We start from the raw sequence: 16,463 nt of genomic DNA on the forward strand, positions 1-16,463 counted from the left end.
TGGAGATAGTTTAGAGTTGTCCTTTTAGGATGCTGCATCGTCGAGATACCGCCGTCATCGAATTATCGGAACCTCCATTTTGGCTTCGAAACGGAATTTCATATTAATAAGTATATATTTAAAAAACTATATAATAAACCTTTCTATAATATATTATTTTAATAAACAGAATTAACCTTATTATTTAAAGTAGAATTAGTCAGGCAATCATAAAACAGTCATATAACATATTTTTTTTTTCTACACAAAGAACTGTTCTATTTTTTTTAAATAAATGGCATTACATTATTTTTCATGGCAGCATTTATTTTTTTGTTAGCTTTATGGAGAATATATGTGGGGCGGTGAGTGAAGCGGCGAAAGTCTAATATCGATGCGTTATTCAAGAGGTAAATGAGCCATCAGCAGCGAGGCATCGTTTGCATCTAATCTCACCTATATCACCGACCCTTGTGTAGGGCTCGGTAGTACTAGTCAGCGAGGCGATTGCTTTGCATATATTTTATAGTTTCAAAGCATAATACAGCAAAATTATGTTAATAACATGTACCTATACAGATTTTATAATAATTGACTGCATTATATTTATAGTTAGGAACAGTGATTCACAACAAGAAACCTTTGTATAGAAAATTTTGAATTAAGAAATATGTATTTTTATAGAGGTGGACTTTGAAATTTTGACAAATTCAATAAGGAGTATGAATCCATTTTGTACTTCTGGCAAAGTGGTTTCCTTGTAAGCTGTTTTTCGCTTGGAGGGTAGAATATAGCAGTGAAGTTAATGGGCATAACGCCCATACATGATGACATGATAGTGGCTCTTTGTACATGTTTATTGGCAATGGTTGCCACTTATCACCAGATGTGTCGCGAGATTGTTTGCCATTTTAATTATAAGATATCATTAAAATATGTGTAAGAAGTATTTTAAACTAAATAAAATATACGAGATAGACGAGACTGAGGTAGATACGTAAATTGAATAATGTTTATTGAAAAGTTCTGAACGCCCCTGGCCGTTTTTAGGCCGAGAGTAAAAGTTAAAGATCAGTCTCATGAATTTGAAAATGTGAAACATAAGTCGAAATTTTATGTGAAAAAGTTTTCCGCAGCGCGGCTTAAATGCTCGTTTGTGTATTTTTATAGAACAAGCAACATAAAATATTCGCGTTTTTCCGCCCTTTTGCACCGAAATTATCTGGGCGCATTACCTTCTTTATGTGAAGTGTTCTTATTTTAATAAGTATCTTATTTTAATAATTCAAATTACTTACCTGCTCTCTGAAAATTCTAAATAACTATAACTATCATATATTACTCTATATTGTATATATATTTCACACATTATTACCATACATCTCGTGAGAATGCATCGATGCAGCTACACATACTCGTGAATTGCCAGAAGCTGCTTTGTTTGCTCTTATACAGACATTTTGATATCACGGTCCTAATCGAGATTATTATTTTCAAAATTAGACAGCAAATATTTGGATATTTATTTCAGAACAAGTCAGACAGTCAATTATACGCTATCTGACAAATGAGTATATTCTATGTAATACCTACTCGGCGTATTACTTTATTGGCACGACACATTAAATAGTGCTATTTATAATTGACAAATTTATCAGGGACATGAAGATGAATTGTATCTATTTCTAATGAACCGTCCCCAAATATTGTCAAATTTAGCTCTCACTTCCTCTACATTCATCTATCTAATAAAATGAGTTTGCCGGCCAATAAAATAATGTATGTTAATAAAATCTCTGCGTGATTTATTATAAAATCATTCTCTCGAATATAATCATTACTATAGTCTGTAATTGTATATAGTTTGTCACTTTTGGGTGCACGTGTACCTACAGGCAGCCTGTCTAGTCTGTACCACAAGATCGATGTTCTACCCGCAGATCATTCACATTTATGCGCCCGCTAACGTGAAACAGATTCTGAAGCTCCGACTTATACAAACGACAGTGCCGTAAATATATGAAGAAAACCATCAGCCGATGAGGTTCTTTGATGTTTCCAAATAAGTAATAACATATGTTGTAAACAAATTGGATTTGCTAAATCGATACATATATAGGAATACGCAACTTTTGATTAATAGATAATCAAAATATTCATTTTATTTTTGCTGCTTTACTTACATTTTATTTTTAATTATTAAAATATATATGTAAATATACATACTATACATATGTACATATAGGTTCATTCTAATAAAATTTTAAATTACATAAAATATGTAGGGTTGACTATGTAGATACTACTGAGTTACTATTTGTTGTTTATAGCCATTTTGTCGATCATTGATGATGAATCTGCCTACTTTTATTCAAACTCCTGTTTTTCATTATATACTGAGAATTTCTAGCTTCTCTTCAAATTTGTTAGAAATGTCTAAAATAATAAAAACATATTCTTGCCGGCCGGCATGGTGATCGTATCTATTAGAAAAGATTATCGAGAAAGTTTCTTTAAATATCTGTTTTAATTTCAGTTGATCAGTGTATGCCTATCTAAGATCATCATCTGCTTCTTCCTTATCCCATTTATTTGGGTGCGGCGTAATAACGTTTTCTCTTCCATTCATCCCTGTTCGGAGTCGTCTCGTTATTCACTCCCTTTCTTATCATATCATCTCCTTCGGCCTACCTCTGCAACACCTTCCTCAAAATATTATCTTCATTCCTACGTATTTCATGCCCATACCATGATAGACGATCACTCTCAATCTCTCCGACACCGGCGCCACTTTTATACTTCCTCTAATATATTCATTCCTTATCTTATCCAGTCACATCACACATCCATCTCAACAGTCGCATTTCAGTTGCGTGCAGTCGTCTTTCATCCGTCGCTTTTACGGGCCAGCACTCTGATCCATACAAGACATTGTAAATTTTTCCCTTAAGCTTAAGGGGAACATGTGAGTCACACGTCGTCGCCGTAACCTGCCGCCACTTCATCCATCCTGCGTTAATTCTGTGCTTTATATGTCTGGAGGAGTGCATCTGGATACCGGAAATCGGAGTAGATCGGTAATGGAGCTTCATTTAATGATATGGCTGCAGAGCCAGAAAGACCGTATGCCTATCTAAGAATATATATATATATATATAATATTATAGAAGATTAAAAAAATGAATTCTAAATAACTCTGATCAGCTTCAACATTACATTGTTAACATTCTACGCTAGATACTGACAATGAACAATTAAAGATGATAAACAATTTTATAGGATGTACATAGACATATTATTGAGGTATCTAATGTCATGCATTTTTTACGACTTCGATGGCCCTTCTCGCATTTTCGTTTCGAATGAAAGGTTCCAATTTCTTTATGTATATTCTGGTAAGCGAACCAGATGTTGCGATTTCCGTGAAGAAAAAAAGAGAGATATATGAGGGGAAATTACTGTCAAGATGGTTCGCTGGTCATAGTTTTTCTAAGCGGGTATGTGTGAACATCTCGCCGTAACATGCTCGTTAAACACTTAGATAAACATTAATCTCATCTTTAAAGGTTCACGGTTATGTATACTACATATCTAAAAAAATATTTGGAAATACAAGAAATTCTCATATAAAACTTGTTGATAAATATAGATTTAAATCTACCTTTTCAATGTACATTACAAATTAAATAAAGAAATAATAAATATTATGAATACCTACATATATATTCTAATAGTAATTAATCAGTGACTAAATTTGATCTAGAGAATGACTAATAAACAATTCTGTTTTAACGCTGTCCTTGTTTTGATATAAGTTCAGTTACAGCGTATTTTGTGTAACAGATATTTTCGAATGATTACACGCGTCTAAACAAGGAATTTATGTTCTAAAATTGGAATCAGGACGAGCGTATTACCATAAGTTATTTTTATCCTTTTAGTAATGAAATGGGCTTTCATAACCATCACATGGTTTGAGCGTGTTATAAGTATGTCACAATTTTTAATAAATTAAACTAAATAATACTTAGCAGAACTCATTAAAAAGTTCAAGAAGTGACGGTATGTATTCTATCTGGGATTACAACTGTCATTAGGATATTTTTTGTTATATTCTATTGTGTGTAATTAATTTTGATAGTTTACCCTTAGTTTCATAGTCCATCGACGAAGCTATACGAGGAAAATATTGTAATACTACGCTACCGCGGACATGAGAAATCGGACGGAGTACAGAAAGATTAATTTAGAAGAGGGCCCTCCCGTTATTGTAGGCGGGAATAATAAAGGCAAGCAGATGAATGGGGGCATATTGTACCACAGACCTACTGTATCAATCTAAAAATATATATATATCGTTCATTTTAAAACTCTTTATTGCTAACTTGTATTATTTTATGTGCTGGGCTCACTACAAGGATGTAACATACGTGCTCATAGTGAAAATTATGAAATTAGCTAAATTATAATTTACAATTAGCTAATTAATTTATATTAAAAAAAATGAATTAAAAAATCGTTATAAAAGTGTCGCCAAAGTTTTTCAATGTTCTTTTATAAATAGTAACGTTTTATTATATCGACTTACCAGTATGCCTACACTCAACACTTTACCGCAAACTTAAACCAAGTTTTGCTAGAAGCTTGTTCCGAAAGGTTTGCTTCCAGTATGATGCAGTACCACCCTTATACCAGCAGGATTCCAAGCAGTAGAGTACTGTATACTTTGCTTAACGGTATGGTTTATAACAATATGGTAGAGCAGTAGTAGTAATTGTAATTAATTTTCACAGCGGAACTAGGTGACTACGATCCACGAAGGCATACACCGGGATATGTGTCAGAATTCAGGTTCCTGGCACATCAAACTTCAGAGCTGGAATCACGAGCCGCTGACATACATCGAACTCTCACGTTAGTATTCTAACACATTTTTTAACATGTTTTTTCTATGTAATTGGAATGACAAACAGTTTATGTAATTGCTTTTAACTTACTCGTAATAACCAGTGCGCTTGTACCAGTATATTTAATTTTAAACATAAATAAGTAAGCTGTACCTGTACTTAATATTTTGTAACTAGGTAGAAGTTTAAAGAGAGTAAGTTGCTAGAAATTAAGCTTTCAGAAAGCACAATTCGCGACGAAAGCGTCGCAGACGGTCCCGGAAATTAAACTTCGCCTCCTTCTTGGCTAATTGAATGAATTTTTAACTGTGCAAAGATGCAGTTAGCGACCACTGGCGCATCAAAACAGCAATTACAAGCAGATTGTGTGTACCTACTTAACACTAAGTGGGGCTATGGGCGGCGCGGTGGGCGGACGGTGCCACGACATGATTACAGACTGTCACTTTACTTCAACTCACAGCACCCTTTGTTTATGAATCTTTATTACTTTACTTTATAACGTTTAACTAATTGTTTCAGGGGTATTTCTCCAGCACAAGCTGAGTTGAGTTATTTAGACAAAGTAAAATGGCTTGATATGTACGGTGTCGATCTGCATCCTGTTTTGGTAAGTTCGCGTATATTAATAGTACATACTAAAATAGTTTACGAATAATTGCACCGAAAAAGTATATATAAGGTACAGCGCTCCGTTGTAGCTATATATATCTAAAAATGGTCCTGTTTATTATTATTATTGTTATGAAAGTTTTTCATTTAACGAATAATGTCCCTTTCAGTGTAAATCATAAATACTTAAATTACATGTATTGTGTAAACCTATAGATAAATTTAACTAGCTTGTATACTTATATTCTATACAATAGGGCGAGGATAGCGTGGAGTATTTCCTAGGACTAGCGCCGAGCGGACTTCTGTTGTTGCGAGGCAAACACACCGTCGCCAACTATTACTGGCCCCGAGTTTCCAAACTTTACTACAAGGGGCGCTACTTCATGCTCCGTGTAGCGGATAAAAACGTAAGTAGCTACTATGAGCTTATTGAGGCAAACGGCAAATAAATAAACATCTAAATCTGTGGGACACTCCACTCACTTGACCTCGTTCTTGGTCGGATCGTTCGTACTGATAGCGTACTTTGAATAGTGGTGCAAGATGGACTTCACCTTTTACGTTTTCTTGAAAAGCATTCGCAGGCAGGCAATTACAGATAAGTCGAGAACGACTGAGCGCAGTATTTACAAGGCTCTGGATGAGTGCTGATAACCACCGCCCGTACAAACGGTCGCGCCTCAACCTATTTTTATGACATAAATTTTGCTATAAACTGTAATAGATATACCTAACATTCCACTAGACAACATTGGTACATATTGTAATAATATTATTAGATTCTTAGTATTAAATTACCAATTTTGGAGATTAAATTTTAAGTACTTAATTTTTATGGATTTACTGCACGGATTTGTTATGACAAAAATTTCACGACATATTTCAATAACAATGCATTAACAAACAAAAGATATTACGTATTTCAATAGTATATTTGTTGATGAACATTTAAAATAAGCGTAGTTAATTTCAATATTGTTTGAGTTATATTTTGTGGTGTCAGTCAGTGTATTAAAAAAATAATAATTTTAAAGTACATTACTAATATAACACTGATCAGAACTATTTCATAATTCTAATTCTACATATAGAAGTTCAGTTTTATACACTCTCACTTATTATGGTAGTAGTTTTAGTAATTTGATTCACCTTATTTGGATTGTGTTATAATACATGGTCCTGAGCTTTGTAACATAAAGACAACCTTTAAATGTAACATGTGATAAGTTGAATAGATGTCATTAATATTATTAGATATTAGTGCATAATTTCTTGTCTTGCCTTGTCTAACTTGATGCAGAATGAAACAACGACATATGGATTCGAGTCACCAACTAGATCCGCCTGCCGTCATCTATGGCGATGCTGCTCTGATCATCACGCGTTCTTCCGTCTGCAGCAAACCTCACCGGCTTCAGCCGATATTTTTGCCTTAGGCACAAGACTGAGAAATAGGTAAACCTGTTACAGCATACAGATTAGCATTTAACATAAATTTTGTACTTTTAATATCAACATCGAATTTGACGGCCGCGGTGGTCTAGCGGCTTAGCAAACCGCTTTACTTCCGATGGTCGTAGGTTGGATTCCTCGCACGACACAAACATTTGTATTCATGAGGATGATTGTTTGTATTGGTCTGGGTGTTTTCTGTATACAATATGTATGTATTTTCGAAAAAAACTATGTATTTATCAGTTATCTAATACACCCATAGCATAAGCTTTAGGTAGCTTAGATTGGGATTAGATGCCGCTGTGTAAATTATCCTGAGATTATTATTATTATATCCTGAGATTATTTTATACTTTCAACTATTATTAACTGTTACATAATTTTCTTTTGAACTATTTCTATAACTTAAAAGACCATTCTATTTATTAAAGTAGGTTGGTAGAAGGTTTTAGTTTCAGTAATGAATAAGAGGTTTAGTATTTCCCTTCTGCCTCGCTCGGCCTTTGTAAAAGTACATTTCACATAATTATATTCATGCAACTATAACTAAATTACTGTTATATATAACTAAATTACGACTTACTTAATCTGTATTTATAATACAGATTAAGTAAGTCGTAAGTTTTTCCAACAGCTCGTCAAAAAATATATTTTCATATAGATACAGTGTTCAAATGTTACAAAATAGTGCAGAAAATTTATTGTAAAAATTTCCAGTGCAAAGATAGGAGGACTTAGCAATTATATGATAGTTATTGATATTAAGTGATACTTTTGACAACAAAACTAAGCTGAACATAACTACATGGATTTTTCGGTTTTTTGCTATTTATTTTTAGAAGTTATAAAAAGAGTTTATAGATTTTTTTGGGATTGGTAACTGGCTACTTCTCTTAATTGCCGCGTACAAATTTGATGGCGATTAAAGTCGTTTCATTTTGCGGAAGTAAAAAACTTGTTTACTTATAAATATAAAATTTATGTTGTGTATATTTTTACTAGACATTTTATATGAATGGACTATAATACACAAGTGTGATGACAGCGGACGTGGTAGCCGGCCGCGACCGCCGCCGACTTTCAGTCGAACACCGTCGCGTCGCATCGCGCGGCCGCCGCACGCATCGCACACTTCGTTGCATGACGGTAATCACCCCATAATTATGAAGCATTTTCGCTAACTCTATTTTTTGTTTGCATTTCGTAAAATATACTTTTTTGTTTCAGTGCCCAAATTAGAAGACTTGAGAATAAAAGACTGCCCTCCCGAAGTTAAGCAACCTACCTCAGTTCATCGACCGAATTCGTGCGTGTTTATCTATATATATATATATATATATATATATATTTACATTGTAATAAAAATGTAACCGGTCGATTTGTGATTGTGACATGAAAGATATATGAACATCAAAACAAAACAATGATTGTTAGAATTTTTGTCTGTTTGTTAGCAAATCTCAGAAACGGGTTAAATATTGTGTTTTAAAATTCAAAATAGTTATATGGGTGCGAAGTCGCGGTCTCCGCCAGTTTACATTTATATATATTTACTAGCTATGCTCGCGGTTTCACCCGCATGTAATTTATAGCCTATGTATTATTTATATTATTTATTTATACTCTTTATTGCACCAATTACTATATAATTTACTTATTGTAAAGTTACATCAAAATTCGTTCAGTAGATTTTGCGTGAAAAAGTAACAAACATCCATACTCACAAACCTTCACTTTTATAATATTAATAAGATAAATATGAGATGAGAGGATTACAGCCTAGTGGCTCCTACTCCGACAGGTTTTATGTTCGAATCAGATCGACAGAAAAAAATATTTTAAGTGTGTTATATTTAAACACCGACAACATACCAAAATTTCGGCGGGACGTCCCCTGATACAATGGATTTCGCTATATAAAGCGAAATATGGGCATGTCAATTGGTGCGTTCAGCACGACATTTACATTTGCCTCTGTCTACCCCATGTGATAATAGTCGTAAAGTTACGAATAATATTATTAAATATAATGAACTTATATATTATAACAGCAAATTCTTATCCAATTAATTTAAGCCATTTGCTTCGAAGTAATTTCTCTTAACCACGATCCCGATTGAATTATTACAGTACGTGCATTAGCGTATGGCATATAATAAGTAAGTATAATAGGTATATATAGTAGTATGTATTAAGCATTTTAATTGGATATTTAGATTTCATTTACAATAATATTGAATCCAATTTAATATTTCAAATTTAATCATGATTTATTAATAAAGTTTCCATCCTTTTGTCTTTCACGAATGTCCCGCCAACGCGTACAACTCTGCCCACACTTGGCTGGGCATTTCATGTAAAATCACATTTCAGAAATACATATATTCATTGATACTAAACCGTATACCTAAATGTAAGGTACTTATTTTAGTAATAAACTTCGAATCTACAACAAAGATCCAAACGTGCCTTTGGCGTTAGTCTTGTTGTACGACTAAATTATTATACCTACACAAACTGTTCTAGTACGGGTTGTTAAATAACTTAAATATTCCTTTCGGAATTTATGGCTTTACTAGAGATCTGTAACATTAACTTTGAACTAAAAACAGCCTACGCTAATGAGTTTGCATATTTTGAGATAATTAAAACATAATAATAAATATTTTTCGATCACGACTACTATCACAGATATCAGAGGTATTGTCAAATATAAATGTAGTGGTGAATCTAGGATGTACGTCGGGGTAAACCACAAGGCTGTGACTCTCTCAATGTAATAACGAATACACTGCTTTTAAATAGAATCAATGGCGAAGTGACGGGTCCACCCTCTATGGGCCCTGGTGGTAGTTCACCACGTTCTACTCGCTCAGCTCCGACGCGGCGCGGACTATACTCTGCATCGCCTACAGCAACACGACCGCCGCCAGCGCCCCGTCATCGATCTGCTTCCGTTGATTCACAGAGTTCCAACGATTCCAGAACTAACCGCAAGTAAGGCTAATAATACATATGTATTCTCATTTACCTACACAACTACAATCTCTTTGATGTGCTATTACTATGCCAAATTAAATTTAAACACAATATGGTAAAGTATTAGTATAAATAATGTATGTCTTTTATTAATTAAGCTATTACTTCAATGTGTGTATAATTTAATTATGTTTTGTTAATTTCCCGTCAATGAGTCGATTATTGTTACATGTACGAATTTATACCAAAAGGTTGGAGGTAAGACTGAGCTAAAAAGTTGGTTCAAATGATATGTAAGATATAATTTTACTATATCAATATCAAATCGAATCTATATATACTATTTATTTGCTAACAATATCCTATATTGTTAAAGAAAAAACTGACAAAAAACTCAGCTCTTAAAGCTAAGTTTTTTGTCAGTTCTCTTCTTAGCTCGAAAGTACATCGAACTAGTGGTAGATTTGACATATATAAGAGTCTATAATAGATAAGATATTTTGATTGAATATATAGCTACATCAGGAAACTTAATTGATTTCTGTCTTTAAAATAGACACAAGCATAGGTCTCGTCGTCAGCAGTCGGATGCGGAGAGCGAACTATCTCGTGGTTCAGGACGATCAGGTCGCCGACACAGGCGACATCGTTCACGACACAAGCACGAATCTGGTTCCGAGAGAGACGACTCGCAACCCGATACCAAGTTAGTTTCAAATGTATCTACAATCTGTTCAGATACCTAGAGATGCTAATTAATGTAGAATAACATCGATGGTGCATTTAATTTACATGTACATAAATATATATATTTCTAAGTTATTAAATAGCATCAATAATAAAATTTTTTTGTTCGCGTTTATATTTAGATACAAACGCAAACAAATTTGGGAAAACAAGCGTTTTAATAATAATGTCGATATTTCAGTTATTATCGGTATACATGTGGGTCTGTTGATTTTAGTCATAGAGTACAAAATATTTACTAATGTTACCTTTACAGAGAATATGAACTAATTGAATCAGAGTCACAGTGGAAGGAAGTATTACGACAAACGAATGCTGGAAGTGGTGTTCAAGTAAGTGCTTCAATTTCAGTATTCTCTCTCTTTTGTTGACTTTATTATTCTTTCCTATTCTGACTTCAATAATATTGTAGGTAGCAAATGTTCGTCGGTCACAAATGGAACCAGAAACTGGAACACACAGATCTTCCCATAGACATCGAAGACATAGAAAACACAGGTATAACTTCATAGAGTTTAGTGACTTAAAATATGTTAACAACTTTTATAAATAACTTAAGACAATATTTGAATTTGTGGTTTATTAGATCTAGATCTGGGTCTCCGAATGACAAGAAATGGCTACCAAATGAACTAAAGCAACATTTAGAATTCTCATTAGTTGATACGACGGGTATGACTGAAGAACAATTAAAAGAGATACCGTATACTGTAGTTCAGACAAGTCATGCTCGCCAAACAAAGCTTCGCACTTCTAAACATAAACAGTAAGTGTAACACTACCTTTATCAGTACGATAGTATGCTTTTAACATCTTTATAATTTTTTGATTATCTTTATCTAGAACCGAGCATGGATCGCTGGCTAGAAGAGAAAAAAGTTCTTCATTACACGGAAAAAATTCTCATGAAAGTCATAACCAAGGATCACTTAGATCTGTTTCGAGTACATTAAGCACCCATAGGACTAATAGTGAGAAGCACGGAAGGTATGTAGTACAATAAGGCAAAATACATTCACAAAATAAACGTAAACAACAGGGATCACAAAATTAGTTACTTTTCAGGCGTATATACCCCAGCTTTGATGAGACTGCTGGACGACAAGGAGATGATTTTTTAACCAGCAATGGATATAAAGGCAATGTTACACCGATTTCCAATAACAATAATCCGTACAGTCCAGTAACAAACAGCAATAGTAATAGCTCAAGTGGTGAGCTGATAACCGGCAGCGCGAGGGTATCGCACGAACATACAGATTCTGGGCTGGGAGCTGACCAGGATTACGCGTATTCATCTGAGAGGTGATTTCAACATACTATAATTTAAATTTATACATGATCTAATAATTTCTCTGTTATTCCTCAGTTCTTTTAAATTGGTACGGCTGCCATTTAACAGTTTAAAATAAGTTAATTGCCAGCCAAAACTGGGCAGACGAATTGTTATAAAATATTTCTCTGGTAAAATATTGCCCTAAACATTTATTTCTTTACTTAATTGAGATTCTTCCGGTTTTGTTCTAAATCAATTAATTAAATTCACACTTTCTCGAATAGAATGCCTGTTTAGATTTATATTATATAAAAAAAATATCAACTTTACATACCTACAGTAATAACCAACTGAAATAAATGCTTTTCTTTTGACTGTTATTGTTAACCGATCTTCGTCCTTCGTTAAATCAACACTGATTTTAATTATCCTTTTTTCAATATCAATCAATAAAATCAATGATATTTATTTACATAGATCCCTCTTATGAACGTAATTTTTTTATCACTATCCTAGCTACTCCGTCTAGTTACTTCATTTGAGAACCGGATTTTAAAACTGTTTGGTTAAACTTTGTTTGTCCGGCTAATTTAGTCAAGATTGTGGGTTCATTTTGGGAAAAAAATATGATTACGGTGGCAGGTCGAGCGACAGCACGAAGGGCGGCGCGGGAGGCTCGACAGCGCCAGTGAGTAGACCGTGGCCGGGTTCGGGCGCGGGCGGTGCGGGCGTGGCCGGCGGCGGGTGGCGGGAGTCGCGGGAGTCGCGGGAGGCGCGGGCGGCGCGGGCGGGCGCGCTGGCGCGGCGGCCGCCGGCGGTTCCGAGCCGCGTGTCGGGCTCCCAGCGCTCCTTGCTGTCGGTCGCCAGCGACAGCGTGGCCGCGCGCCGCCCGCGCGAATTCGCCCCCCGCGGATACCCTCACGCTGCGGACGGTGGCTTTTCTCTCTTTGTGAGTGGGAGCTTCGCTTTCTAACATTCTTCCGCTGACCGACGGCCCTTGAAAACCCTATAGTTGTAACTTGCAACTTTACTCGAGCCCTATGTATTCAATTAGATATGATTTGTATGCAATTTCTCATCCAAGCCCATTGTACAATGGGCTTGGATGGAATCGTGATTCAGCAAGAACCGAAAATTTTAAACACTACTACTATTTTACAGTTTGTTATATTGCTTGTGCACATACCTGTACCCGCGACTTCATTCAAGTGATAACCCCATTCTAAATAGATACTAAATATATTTATGTAATAGGGGATAGGTAGTACCTATATACAAAATTATGGCCATTGATTGGTATCAAATAGAAATGGCATTCTGGTATCGTATATTAGTAGGTACCTACCTAGATGTATTAAGACTATAAAATACTTTAGAATTATTTTCTTTTATTTTGATTTGTATTCTATTAAAACACGTGAATAAACCACATCATCATCCGAACGAATTCGTGGAGATTTAAATAATAATATTACTTTATCCCCGACTTCCCCTCTGTATTCAGTCGGTCAAGCAGAAATGAAAACACAAAACATTATTAAAATAATGTAGGTTCCGCCCTTTGTATTTATTTTTACCTGAAGAGAGACTCGTTAAAAAGTGAAAAATGCCTTCGGAATTATATTAGCTTACGAGGGCCGTCGGTAGTAATCCGCAGCTCCTGTTTCTGGCTCGCTGATAAAGCTAACCGTGTACAGGCTGCCGAAACAAATAATAATGTCAGGCTTTTATGCCATTATGTAACCACGCCCTAATAAATCTTTTGGGTATAACGAATATATTTTTTACTGTCTTTTTATAGTCAATACGAGGAAGATGTAGGAATTAATGAAGTAGGATAGTCTAATTTACTGACATTTTAAGTATATTTAGGAGATATGAAAAATATGTATCTACTTATTTTGTTATAATTTTATATTTGGTGATATCTGGTGATCTATTCACTTCTTTCTATGCTTAGTGAGCTTACACAATGGGGTTTCAAAGTGCTATAGTGGTTATTCAGTCAATTGCACTTTATAAATAAATATAGTGTAACACAAAAACATATTTGAAATAAAATAATTTCTGTTATTATTTTACAGTACTGATTTGATGAAATACTATTTAGACGCGGTCTGACAATAGTAATTGCCACTTTAGTACATTATCTGCGCGTTATATGGTGATTATTACATAAATAAATCACATCTGTTTCAGATTCTATTTATATCTATTATTATGTACCTAATATAAAAGTATGGTGAGCACCGGTAGCTTGATGTACATATATATGAATTGGGATACGCAGAGACATGCTAGCAACAACAACATATTGGTCGGCGAGAGCGGGTCGCTGGCGCGGCGGTACGTGCGACCGACGCGAGAGTCGCGCGACAGTCGCGACTACAACGCGAATGTGGCGCGAACGCACGCTCGCCTCGCGCACGCGCACGCGCACGTACGCCACGACAACACCCTCGACATTATTCTTAAGCCTCTCATAGAAAGCACGCAGTAAGTAAGGCCGGCACTGGAGACCCACTATATGTGTCGCAACCATTAGCGGAATGAGTAGCTGCACGCACCCTTGGTTTGTTCGTGATCGCGGTTCTACACCGCGGTCTCCTGTATGCTCACAGAGTTTGTGTTATGTATTTGCATGGGTTCAGGTTCTTTAGCTTAGTACGCTAACACAACACTAACAATTAACGCCTGTTGTAACTGTGTTTTATTTATTTGTTTTGCGATTCGTGTTTTAATTGTTTTGTGATTAAATATAATTAACTGTCAAATGTTATTCTCAATCACTGTTTCTCTCTCTTTAATTAGAATTCAAATTGTTGTGCTAATCGTTCCGTAGAGGTCGTATATTTATTTGGATTATTATTTAATAAACAGGTTGCAGAGCAATTGAGCCCGGAAAACGATTCAACTGTTAATGCGTCAGACTGTGCTTTGAAGTCGTCTGGTAACACTAAACCTCCGGGAGCAGCCGAGATGAGCACAGAACTGTAAAATTTGCAATGTTATAATTGTAATTGTAAATGTTATATGTATACCATGCATATAATTTGCATTTAACTTCATAAATACTGTGTGCTTAAGTTAATCGTTGTTAAGTTTTATTGTCATGCGAGTGGAATATTATCATATAAATATAATATTTATGTAATTATACTTATACTTTTTTTATGTTGTTGCAATATATAATTGTAATTTAATAATTTCTAACTAGCTATTATGTAAAATACAAAAACGCTAATAATATTTTGGTAATATTGAGTCGATACAAAGAGATGGTGTAATTATTCGAAAATTATTTATCTTCTTAGATTTATAACATAACACAAGGGATAGATTTCACAGAGTAAGTAATATGTAATACTATAGTTATGAGAATTTCGTAGAGGGCTGCAAAAATATTACGTGGTGATTTATGATATGTTACGTAAAGGTGTGTAGTAAGGGAAAAATCTATGGTCTCTCTGTGGGGGATACGCGCGTATCGCAGTAATACTTTGTTTTCTTATTATATGAATGTATGTATGTCTGAAAGTTAATTAATATAATTGTAAATAACGTGATATAAATTCCATCGGGTATGAATACTATTCCAATTTATTTATGTTTTCTTGTTAACAAAAATATAGACTCTTAATGAAACATAATTTTGTGCCAAAGAAGTTTCATAATACCTTTATTATGGGTATTGCCTCAGATAAAAAAATCTTTGAATTACATCACAGCCGCATAACTAATAACCACATTCATAATAAATCTGATTAGGTGTGCCGCTTAGATTATGTAGACATATTTATTAATAGGTAATGAATCTAATCTATTAATAATATATAAATTACTAACATAATATAGGTACTCCGTCCAAATTAAATTAGGTGAAATTACAACATAATTTTTTGAAGCTAGGTAACGTCATGTATTGTAAATTTATTACATGAAAAATCCAAAACGCACAGCGTAAATTAATATTTCTGTAACAATCTGAATTTCAAGCTGATATTTATTATGAATAGTAAACGTAAAGTTCTAGTTTTCGTCTAAAAACAAATCGGCTCAATCTATACACCTATTTCTTTTTACCAGTTTGCACCAAAAAAATACGTAGAATTGCCCCAAATTCAAATATTAAACTATTAAGCATTATTATAATGTACTACGTCTACAAATTATAGAACTTTTTTATAAGTTGTAAATGCAAAAATATATCTTACAACATATTGTAGGCGAAGTATACATGTACCTACCACACATACCATATACATATAGGTACAATATAAATAAAAGAATAAGTAGATACAATGTCATTGGTATTTACCAAATTCAATGATAATAAAGAATGTACCTAATGTTAATAGAAATAATACCCGAAGCCTCTTTCCTGTTTGCTATAGGTTCTTTTTAATAAAAGAAAACAACCTGAAGACAATTTGTTCGGAGCTTCCATCTAAATCCTATTTCTGAATGTTGCGGTATTTTTAGCATATTTATATAGAGTTCTATAT

The 16,463-nt window shown here is 34.3% G+C and overlaps 1 protein-coding gene across 1 annotated transcript in view; it reads left to right on the forward strand.

The window, feature by feature from the left end:
• The window catches only part of LOC131845912 (band 4.1-like protein 4), a 44,048-nt gene extending 27,730 nt beyond the window's left edge, over positions 1-16,318 (forward strand). Inside the window, exons 7-22 of the mRNA XM_059195068.1 lie at positions 4,773-4,893; positions 5,409-5,496; positions 5,756-5,908; positions 6,802-6,956; positions 8,002-8,102; positions 8,184-8,262; positions 9,762-9,953; positions 10,492-10,641; positions 10,939-11,014; positions 11,095-11,180; positions 11,269-11,448; positions 11,526-11,669; positions 11,748-11,987; positions 12,601-12,907; positions 14,249-14,454; positions 14,839-16,318. Of these exons, the coding sequence (XP_059051051.1) occupies positions 4,773-4,893; positions 5,409-5,496; positions 5,756-5,908; positions 6,802-6,956; positions 8,002-8,102; positions 8,184-8,262; positions 9,762-9,953; positions 10,492-10,641; positions 10,939-11,014; positions 11,095-11,180; positions 11,269-11,448; positions 11,526-11,669; positions 11,748-11,987; positions 12,601-12,907; positions 14,249-14,454; positions 14,839-14,854 (2,294 nt within the window). The 3' untranslated portion in view covers positions 14,855-16,318. The remainder of the gene's footprint in view (positions 1-4,772; positions 4,894-5,408; positions 5,497-5,755; positions 5,909-6,801; positions 6,957-8,001; positions 8,103-8,183; positions 8,263-9,761; positions 9,954-10,491; positions 10,642-10,938; positions 11,015-11,094; positions 11,181-11,268; positions 11,449-11,525; positions 11,670-11,747; positions 11,988-12,600; positions 12,908-14,248; positions 14,455-14,838) is intronic.
• The last annotated feature ends 145 nt before the right edge of the window (positions 16,319-16,463 follow it).

Source organism: Achroia grisella, unplaced genomic scaffold (genome assembly GCF_030625045.1).
Source record: "Achroia grisella isolate CSIRO2021 unplaced genomic scaffold, CSIRO_AGI_Agris_v1 utg487, whole genome shotgun sequence".
Lineage (NCBI taxonomy): Eukaryota > Metazoa > Arthropoda > Insecta > Lepidoptera > Pyralidae > Achroia > Achroia grisella.